Below are 11,255 nucleotides of genomic sequence, written 5' to 3' on the forward strand. Positions count from 1 at the left end.
AAAAAAAGATACAGCAACTTTGGAAGATAGCTTGGCAGTTTCTTACAAGACTAAACATACTATATGACAGAGAAAATTGCACTCCTTGACATGTATCCAAATGAGTTGAAAACATATGTCCACAGAAAAACTATACAAATATGTAGTAGATTCATTCATAAGTGCCAAAACTTGAAAGCAACTACAATGTCCTTCATTAAGTAAATGGATAAAGAAAGACCGAGGTATATTTATAAATGGAATATCATTCAGCCAGAACTTGCACACAAATCTTCAAAGGTTTATTTGTAATAGCCAAAAACTGAAAGCAACCTAAACATCCATAACAATTAAGTTGACAAAAAAGAAAAATTGTGGTATATAATGAAATACTACTCAGCAATACAAATGAGCAAACAATTGATTCATGCAACAGGATAATGGATTAACCTTAAAATAGTTATGTTTACTGAAAAAGCAACAGACCCCTCTAAAAAGTACACACCATACGGCTTCACTTCTAAAATTATAGAAAATGCTTGCTGTTGCTTGTGAATTGTGGAAAACAAGATGAGGAAAGATTGAGAAGGATTATTAAGGGACAATCTTTTGTTACGTTGGATATCTTGGCTGTGGTGGTTTCATAGGTGTATATACATGTTGAAACACAGCACATTTTATACTTTACGTATTTCCAGTTTATTGCATGTTAACAACCTCCATAAAGTTGTTAAATAAATGTTCCTCATTAAAATCTATATATATTGTTCCACTTGGAAAATTAGATCTGTCAACTATTTTGGCTCGACCATATTCCTCTCCCTACAATTTAGGAGAGTGAGCCCTGCCTCAATGTTGGTAAAAATTGATGGGCAATGAAGTCCATGTCCACCTCAGTCACTAGGAATGCTGGTGGGTCAGAGAAGACCCATTCCTGGATCTCTCCTCTGTCAGTGCTGGGGTTCCTGTCTGTGCAGTGATGGCTACAAGGACAACTGCCCAGGGAGACACAGAAATCCACAAACACTTACATTATTTATTCTGACAGTGGCCTTGGCCAGAGGAGATACAGATGTCTGAAGGTCCTGAGAATTTCTGTGCACCCTCATCCCACACCATCATAACTGCACCGATATCTGTGGATGCCTCTCTAGAATGTTCAAATCTTTTGTTTGCCACAGTCATCCCCACTCCATTATCTCAGTGTTTCTGTACCAATCATGATTTTCACATTGCCCTATAGAGGTCTTACAGTCAATGTCACTTGCCTATGGGATTCTGGATATCAGGGACTCGATCCTGTATAGGTACTGAAGACAGCAATCCCTCAACAGTGCTCGGGAGTACGTGCCAGTTAAGGGACCCAACTTATGTTGCTTCCAGAAGCACAGGAGATTTTCACACCAACTATGCCCTCCTCACTGGGCTCACAGGAAGTCCCGGCGGCCACACCACAAAGTTAGGCACAAAAACCTTTTCAGTCTTTCCTAGCAGACCTAGGGCAATGGTACAAATTAAGTCAAACTAGACTGAGAACTGTTTTCTGCCATCCTATGGTCCCCTCTGAGGCACATAAAGGTGGTGTCCACAAAAGGTGTTACCTCCTTCATGACAGAACCCAATTCTTTTCTCAATCCACTGTACACAGTAACAAAATCCCCAAGAGTAAAAGCTGCCACAATTGGCCTTTATCACTGTATAAACCAGAGCAGCATGGGACATGCCGTTCCAAAGTTGGATGATTTGGCAGTACAAGTAAGACACAGCTATCACATTTACAGTCAGCATTGTCCATGATGATGGAAAATCCTGTCATGAAATGCCAGCGGACCCTAGCTCAGGTCCTTTTGTCCAGAGCTAGATCATGTTTGCTCAGAACCTAATCATGAAGGAAAAGGTGAGGACTATCAATGGTGGGGGTGTGGGGGGGGACGTCCTTGAAAATACTCATGATTCCCTGCAGGGAAGAGGAAAGCAAGCACAGGAGTCTGCCTTCCCTGAGCAAAATGGAGTGACTGACACACACAGCTGGTAGGAATAAGATGGCTTCCGCCACAGGCACTGGCAGTGATATAATTCCATCAAGAGCCCTAGATAGTTACAAAGTGCAACACACCTAATGAAAGCTTCCCATATATGTGGTGCTTACCAGGAATCTCTCCAGGGTGGAATGAATATAGAAGGCTTATCTGCTAGCTGATGGTTCTCTCACAAAGGGTACTCATAGAGCATTACTCTGGTGTGAGTCCTACGAGGATGAACAAGAAGATGACCCATTTTCTGGATTCATAAGGCCTTTCTCTTGTGTGAATTTTCTGGTGTTAAACAAGTTTAAGAGATGCAGCTAAAGGGTCACCAAAACTGTTGCACTCATGAGGTCTTTCCCCAGTGTGTGCTTTCTGGTGACGAACAAGATGGGAGCTTCTGCTGTAGGCTTTCCCACATTCACTGCATACATAAGGCTTTTCTCCAGTGTGAACCCTCTGGTGTAGAATGAGGCCAGAGTTGCGGCTAAAGAATTTCCCACATTCACTGCACTCATAAGGTCTTGCTCCAGTGTGAACTTTCTTGTGCTGAACAAGGTGGGAGCTACTAATATAAGCCTTCCCACATTCACTGCACACATAAGGCCTTGCTCCTGTGTGAACTCTCTGGTGCAGAATGAGGCTGGAGTTGTGGCTAAAGCATTTTCCACATTCATTGCACTCATAAGGCTTTGCTCCAGTGTGAATTCTCTGGTGTACAATAAGGTTGGAGCTATGGCTAAAGAATTTGCCACATTCACCACACTCATAAGGCCTTTCTCCAGTGTGGATTTTTTGGTGTTGCACAAGTGTGTCTTTACGACTGAAGGCCTTCCCACATTCACTGCACTCATAAGGCCTTGCTCCAGTGTGAATTATCTGGTGCTGAACAAGTGTGTCTTTGCAGCCAAAGGCCTTCCCACATTTGCTGCACACGTAGGACCTTGCTCCTGTGTGGACTCTCCGATGTTTAATGAGGCTAGAGTTATGGCTAAAGAATTTTCCACATTCTATGCATTCATAAGGCCTTGCCCCAGTGTGAATTCTCCAGTGTTCAATAAGGTGGGAGCTTTGGCTAAAGAATTTTCCACATTCACTACACTCATAAGGCCTTTCTCCAGTATGAAATCTCTGGTGCTGAACAAGTGTGTCTTTACGGCTAAAGGCTTTCCCACATTCGTTGCACTTATAAGGCCTTTCTCCTGTGTGAATTCTCTGGTGTTGAACAAGATGGGAGCTTCTGCTGTAGGCTTTTCCACATTCACTGCAGTCATAAGATCTTTCTCCAGTGTGAACTCTCTGGTGCTGAACAAGTGTGTCCTTGCGGCTGAAGGCCTTTCCGCATTCGCTGCATGTATAATGTCTTTTTCCAGTGTGAAATTTCTGGTGCATTTTTAGGTGGTGCAAGTGAATGAAGGCTTTTCCACACTCCTTACACACATGAGATGTTTCTCCACTGTGGCTTTTTCTGTGATTAATAAGAGCTGATTTCTCCTTGAACACATTTCCACATGGTAGGCATCTAAAGGGTCTCACCTCAGCATGAGTTATCTGGCTGTCAAGAAGAGTAAAGGTGTTCAGAAAGGCTTTCCCTTCATCACCACAAATGAAAAGCATCTGTCCATCATAGTCTCCTTGGTGTTGCCCAAGACTGGAGCTGTGTGGGAAAGACTCCATGCATTCAGTTCTTTTGCATGGACTCACCCTACTGTAAGTGGTCTGGTGCTGGAAGAGGCCAGAGCTGTCTGGTAAGTCCATCTCTTCCTCCCTGCACGTAAAGGATCTCCCTAACATGCAGATTGTACAGCTCTTCATAAATGAGGTCCCTCCATCATCCCCTCTGAAACAATTCTCTCCATTATGTTGCTTCTGGTGCTGGTAAAATTTTGCACTGAATGAGAATCTTCTCCTACACAGCCCATGTGTATACAGTTTCTGTGTAAAGTGTGATCCCTGGTGTTCGGTCAGGTGCAAAATGTCTTTTAAGAGTGGGTCACACAACTCACATGGGTGTGCTTTCTGGAAGAGACCTGGCTCAGCAGTCCTGACCTGTGACACTCCTCCTACAGAAATGCTCTGCTCTGAAGGTGCCTCCTCATTTTCTGTTTCACACCAAAAACCTGAAAGCAAAAAAATGCTGGTGAAGTCCACGTTGACTTTGGTGGGAGGCAGCAGCCCCATCACAAATGTGTGTTATCACCAATGCGAGTCCACTGGCTTGTTGGCAGGACAAGAGAGCTGGAAAGAGTGTAAAGAAGGGCTGGTTGTCAGTAGAGGGCCTCTACCGGTCACAGAATGGAGGAACCCTAACTATGGGGTAAAAACCTAAAGACAATGGCGTATAGGATAGGAAGTAGAGGTGAAGCCTCTACCTGATATCTCTGGAAGAGGATTTCAGCAGGGCCTTGACTGCTAGTGTCAGGTGAGCTCTGTGCTAATAGGTGTGTCCATGCCCAAGAAAATCTGACTCCAAATAAGTAGCTAGTTCTCAAGGACTAATTAATGTGCACAATTCATGACATATTAAAGTGAGCTAATGTTGAAGAGAGCAAGTGAAACATGGAGACAGAAAAGTGGGAAAACACCCAAAGGATGGAAGACAGGTGAGAAATGACAAAAGGAAAAAGTGCCAAGAATGAGGGAAGAAAAGATGTGTAGAATCACTGTGGGCCTTGGCAGCAAAACACTGACAAACACAAAACAAGCTGAAGGTTCGATTTGAACCCAGCCATAACAGATACCCTCTCCCAGCTCCCATTCAGCAAGAACAGGCCCTCCTCAGGTCTCCCTTATTGTGGCTAGAGTGATCTCTGCCCTGTCAGGCACCCAAGGCTTTCTGCCCCTCTCCAGATGGGCAACTACATGAAACTGGGAAAATGAAAGCTGTAAAGCAAACAAAGGGCTGGTGAGTGGTGCAGATAGACCAGTCCACAGAGAAAGCAGAATGTTTAGAAAAAATACTCTCCAAGGAGGATGTACCAGGATAGCCCTGTAATCACAAGAAATGATTGTGTCACCTCCTGAACTTCCTGGCACAGTTAGGCCCCAGGAAATGTCAACAAGAGGATAGGGGCAGAACCTAGGACAAAGAGGTGCAAAGATAATGACACTGACTCAGGCAGTAAGCACCTGAGCTGTGTAGAATCTGCTTAGCAGACTGAAAAACCCCTGAATCCTAACCTTTTCCTGCAAAGCTCTAGGGCAGCAGATGTTCAGATTACCCAGTGAAGGCAGTGACACTGAACACAGCCAGTCTTGGCACCCACAGCACCTACTCTGGGAAACAAAGAAGGGAAGGAGGAGAGTCACTGATAAGATGGACAGAAAGAGTGGCCATGGGGTACAGGGGAAGACTCAAACCCCACCACCAAGGACACCGCAGTGGGTGTAAAGGCCTGTGGACAGCCTCTGAGATGGTCCCAGTGATCCCTACCTCCTAGTACTCTTGCCCCTGTGTAAGCCTCATCTTTTGATGGTAAGCTGGATGGACTGACTCATTTCCAATGAATAGAATATGTCAAAAATAATGCAATGACACTTTCAATATTAGGTTACAATCCTGGGCTTCCATCTTTAACATTCTTTTCCTCACTTGCTCAAAGAGAATTTAGCTTCCGTGTTATGAGGCACACTACAGAAAGACCAATTGAGGGTGGACTTTGGCCAACAGCCAGCAAGGAACAATGCTCACAGTCCAACAAGCCACAAGAAACTAAATCTTGCAAACAGCAATGTGAGTGAGCTTGTAAGTCGATTCTTCTTAGATAAGACCATGATACTGGCTGAGAGCCTGATTTAAACTTCATGAGAGCCAAAAGCAACTACATAAGAAGCTGTGATCAGGCTGGCTGCACTGACTCAAGCCTGTAATCCCAGGACTTTGGGAGGCCAAGGAGGAAGGATCACTTGAGATCAGGAGCTCTAGACCAGCCTGGGCAACATAGCAAGACCTCATCTCTACAAAAAGTAAAAACAGCTGGGCATGGTGGCATGCACCTGTAGTCCCAGCTACTCGGGAGGCTGAGTGGGAGGGTCACTTTAGCCCAGGAGTTTGAGGCTGCAATGAACCATGATCACAACAGAGCACTGTAGCCTGGGTGACAGAGTGAGACTCTGCCTCAAAACATAAAAAAAAAAAAAAAAAAAAAAATTGAAAATAACAAACAACAAAATATGCTGTAACCAGATTCCCAATGCTCTGAAGCTGAGAGATAACTAATTTTCATTGTTTTATTGTTTGAAATTACTAAGCTTTGCCATGTAGCATCAGATAACTAAAACAGACTTACCTAGAGTAGCCACAAGTGCAAAGTTCTCCAGCATCACATCACGGTACAGGAATCTCTGCGCCTCCTCAAGGAGTTCCCACTCCTCTCGAGAGAAGTACACGAACACATCCTCGAAGGCCACACAACTCTGCCACGATGAGTACAGTTGAGTCCATAGTCAGCATCTCTCTCCAGAACCCCTTCCTCCCCAGTCTATACACTCACACACCCACCCTTTAGTCCCTTGCCTCCGTAGCCTCCCAACTAAGAGGAGATACAGACCTTGGCACCACCAGAGTCTGCTCTATTCTCATGTCCCTCTCACCACTGTGTCCAGCCCAGAGCAGAACCAGGCAAGTGTGCAGACAGATAATTTCTCAGCTCTGGGTCTGGCATGACCAAATACTCTTCTACTAACCAGTTTTCCTGGTGTTGTCCAGGCAATGCCTCTAAACACAACCAAACTTCAGCTCTATCTTCTCCCATGAGCTGCCAATACTAGAGTCTTAAGACCATTAGTTCACAGTCCTCCCAACACTCACAATTACTCTTTGGAACACACCTTCCTCACATCTGAGATCCCCACTGTCACTGGCCCATCCCATATGCACCTCAATGACATCCCTCATCCCCCATGCCAGTCTGCACACAGTGTCCAGGAAGTGCTTGTGTCTTCACACTATGCACCACTGCCACCCAGGTGCCTAAGCAACAGACCCAGTTTTCTCTCAGTCTCCAGTTTCAACCTTCTAACTCAATAACAGCATTACCACCATGACTTGAAGATACCCCATTCCACGCCACACATTGGCCACCATTTTTTTTCAACTTCTTCACCAGGACCCTTCCCCAGAACTAAAAACCTGTGTGTCTTCTTAAGGCCTCAACTAAGATGTCAACTGAGATTTCTTAACCTAAACATGGCCAAAGCCTAACTCCCGATATAACCACTAAAAATCATACCTGCTGCCAACTTCTCCATCTCAGTTGATGTCATTTCCATAATTTTACCAGCTACAGCAAAAATAAATAAACCAATCTTCGGGTCAACCATGACTCTCTTCTCTCATTCAACCTTCACACCAAAAAAATTCAATCACCCTACTTAAAAAAAGGAAAATTCACCGACTTCTCTCACCTCCACAGCCATACCTCTAGACGAGACACCATCAACACCACTGCAGTAGCTCCTCCCTCATGCTCACAGTCTGTTCTCAACCTGAAAGCCAGAGACAACTTGTTAAAATCCGAGTCAGATCATCTCTTCCTCTGCTCCAAATCTCCCACGAGTTTCACCAAACTTAGGACAGGGGTCCAGCTCCTCGGCCAGCCATTCCTGCCTAACTCCTTTCTCTGATACCTGTTTCCAAAAAGGTAATTAAGACCTGAGGTTCCCTGAGCACTCCCAACTCAATCTTACCTACAAACATTTGCAGTACCTGTTCCTGGGTCTAATATACTCTTCCAGTACTCATGCCATTGGTTGCCGGGTGGGGACTTCTCTACATAACTCGATACAACTCATGGTCTGGATTCAGGACACTAAGCTAGAAAGGACCCCCATTCACCGCCCCCAGTGTCAAGTGAAGACGGACATGTGAAGAATCCCAGGATGTCTCATCAGAGAATCTGGTCAGCCTTATAAAATACATATACAAAACCCATATATTCTCTAATCTCTGCTGCCACCACTCTAGCCCACCCACTATCAATGCTCACCTGGATTATTTCAGTAGATTCTCTCTTGATCTCCCCGTCTACCTCTCTGCTCCCCAGTCTACCCACTCTGCAGCCAGAGGGTGCCTTTTAAGAACTGCGTCAGAGGACTTCCCTTCTCTGTATCAAACCTTGCATGAGTCCCAACACCGTTAGAAGAGAGGACCAGCTCCTCAGGCTGCCATTCCAGGCCTACCTCTGATCCCCTATTCTCTGTTCTCACCAGGCACAGACGGTTCCCAGAACCTTCCAAGCTTATGCTCATCTCCATGCATGCATTTGTACGAACTGCCCCTGCGCCTTCGTATCCGTTCCACACCTTATGCCATTGATAAGGAAAGCGGAACCCCTCCGCATAATGCGACGGACTGACCACCCTCCAGGGTGGTCAAGAGAAGTGCGCGATGAGAGCGAACATCCCAGGACACACCCACCAGGCCGGTGTACGCTTGAGGGATTCCCCCACTCACCTGAACCCGGTCCATGAGCACCGCCGCTGCCATGAGGAGGGGGTGAACAGGATGTGCCCTGTGGGCTCAGCCAAAACTCCACGCTTCCACCGCGCTGGACGCCCTCGGGCTGAGTGTAGCACTCCAAGCCTCAGTCTACCCGGTGTAAAAACGCTCACAAGACTAAGGCGGCGGCCTCTGGGGGAGACAAGGACAAGAAGGCGTGTGTGGAGGCCTCGGTAAGAGCCCAGCCCCGGCAGACACCTCCGCGAGAGGCCGCCCGTCCCACGACAGGGGTCATGGACTGTAACAAAAGCGCGGAGGAAGGTCCTGTAGTCTTCTTCACTGTCTTTTCCTGCTTGGTTCGGCGGGCGCCGAGTAGAAAGTCCACCCAATCTAAGACTCAGCCTTCTCAACCAGAAGGCACGGACCGGGCAAAGGAAAAATACGTCACCACAGCGACGCCAGAAGTCCCGCCCCTGCCGCCCCGAGCTGCAGGAAACGCCCAGTGTCTGGGCTGTCATTGGCTGCACGCCGGTGAGAAATGCGTAGCGCCGGGAGGGGAAGAAACACTGGGAAAACTGTCTCGGAGGCTCTAGCTGTCTTTAAAGGGTATGCACCCTGATTTTCCTGGCCACTTGGGACAATGCCACGCCACTGAAGTCGCCAGGAGGTGACCCATTATTTAATCCTCCTGCTTCTGAAGCCCTGGGAGACCTGCTTCACCTCTGTCAGCTTTGGGGATTGAAATGTATTAATAAATTGAACAATGTCTGTATCTCGCTTGTGGGCCTTTTTGTAAAATATTAAATGTTCTACTAATTTTTTGTTGACATATAAGAAGAGAGATGTAATGCTACTTTTCTGCTAGCTGCACAGGAAGCATGGTGCCGGTATCTGCTTCCGGTGAGGCCACAGGGAGCTTTTATTCATGGCGAAAGGCGAAGGAGCAGCTTTGCATGTAACATGGCAAAAACATGGGCCTCTTCTAATTCATTGATTCCCAATTTGGTAGGTGGTTTTACAGCATTAGCTTCACTATGAACTTATGAAAAACTAAACTCTTGGACCCAACTTATACCTTCTGATAAAGAAACTCTGGAGATGGGGCCCCAGCTCAAGTTCAAGAACTGGAGGTCTTTAAAAGCCATTAGCCAAAAAAAAAAAAAAAAAAAAAAAGTAAGATGGAAAACACTACAACCAACTTTATGGAAACATGGGAAGTACTTAACACCGGGCCAGGTACATCGTGCTAGATACATACAGGCTATTATCAGTCTTCTTCAACACAAGGTTCTCACATTGCTTTAGGAAGATAAATCAATGATCCACCTTTTCGGGATCAATGGTGATTTTGAAAAAACAAAACAACCAAAACAAAGTACAATCATTCCCTCGGTCGTCAAGTAGCATCATAGGTAATGGTTATAATTTTTTTTTTTTTTTTTAGTTTTGCTCTTGTTGCCCAGGCTGGAGTACAAAGGCACGGTCTCAGCTCATGGCAACCTTCACCTCCCAGGTTCAGTTGATTCTCCTGCCTCAGCCTTCTGACTAGCTGGGATTACAGGCATGTGCCACCATGCCTGGCTAACTTTGTATTTTTAGTAGAGACATGGTTTCTCCATGTTGGTCAGGCTAGTCTCGAATTTCTAACTTCAGGTGATCTGACCACCTCAGCCTCCCAAAGTGCTGGGATTATGGGTGTGAGACACTATGCCCAGCCCAGTAATGGTTATAATATTTGCACAATAGCACATCTATGTATCACTAGACTCATTTAATTGAAAAAAAAAATCACATGCAAGAGAGTTTCATAAACTACAAGTAGGTCTATTGTCCAAAAGACACATTCTTATAGGCCATATGATTCAAAACACAGACCTGTCAAGACTAATTGCTCCTCATAGTTTTTAACTCCATTGTCCACTTAAGTGTCACTGTAGTTAAAATTTTATAACTTGGTTTATTTTATGAGATGACATGGAAATAATTCATATCTTATTTATAGGGAAAAATATATATACACACATACACATATATATACACACATAATTTATATACACATACAATTACATATATATACACATATAAATTTATATAACACATATCTAATTTATATACACATATATAATTACATATATATAATATAAATTATCTGTCTCTAAGCCAATACAAATTTAGGTGTCAGGGACACAATGAAATAACACGCTGAAGGAGTTACAGATATAACTGCCAACAATTTCTATGCACAACAAATGCACTGACTAAGAAAAACCGTGAAATAAGACTATTTGAATCCCAAAATGAGAAGTTTAATGGAAAAAAATTATTGGTATAAAATAACACTTTTAAGATCCTTCTTAAGGTTGAAGGAAAGTGATCCCAGGTTATTGGTCTGTGATGATAGAAGCAATGAGGATCTGAGAGAGGGGTGCATCTGTGGATCAACAAGACCACTCATTATCTTTATAAAATATTAATATTTGCTTCTGGAGACAGAATGGTGGAATTAGCATGCATATCTTCAATAGTATACAAACTGTTATGGGCAAATTAATTAATGTATAAATTTCTTATATTTCCTGAGGAGAGCAAAGACATTAACTCTATAATGTATTAAGTAACTGTTTTAAAGCTTAAACATTAACTGAATCAGGGTATATGTCTTACAAATTTGAAGAAAAATGAAAATGTAAAGAAATAAAACATTTTAAAAAATAAAGTACACACAATGAGTAGGGCAAGGAAAAGCACACACACAACCAGAGGATGTATATAAAACCAAATGTATCAGCTGTTTCATGAAACGAGTGTGGAAT

General features: G+C 44.3%; 1 protein-coding gene across 2 annotated transcripts; it reads right to left on the minus strand.

Moving 5' to 3' along the window:
* Positions 1-259: 259 nt before the first annotated feature.
* On the minus strand, positions 260-8,898 carry ZNF304 (zinc finger protein 304). 2 transcript variants are annotated; one of them, XM_032263056.1, is made up of 4 exons: positions 8,458-8,897; positions 7,410-7,490; positions 6,293-6,419; positions 260-4,123 (listed from the first exon to the last, which is right to left on the minus strand). In XM_032263056.1, the coding sequence occupies exons 2-4, from the start codon at positions 7,419-7,421 to the stop codon at positions 2,301-2,303; spliced, it is 1,962 nt and encodes a 653-aa protein (XP_032118947.1). In that variant the 5' UTR covers positions 7,422-7,490; positions 8,458-8,897; the 3' UTR covers positions 260-2,300. The 2 variants fall into 2 exon arrangements, with proteins under 2 accessions (XP_032118947.1, XP_032118946.1); XM_032263055.1 differs by lacking the exon at positions 7,410-7,490 and having other exon boundaries at positions 8,458-8,898.
* Between the last annotated feature and the right edge of the window lie 2,357 nt (positions 8,899-11,255).

The sequence above is a fragment of the Sapajus apella genome, unplaced genomic scaffold, assembly GCF_009761245.1.
Source record: "Sapajus apella isolate SASKATOON/1434 unplaced genomic scaffold, GSC_monkey_1.0 scaffold135, whole genome shotgun sequence".
Taxonomy (NCBI): Eukaryota; Metazoa; Chordata; class Mammalia; order Primates; family Cebidae; genus Sapajus; species Sapajus apella.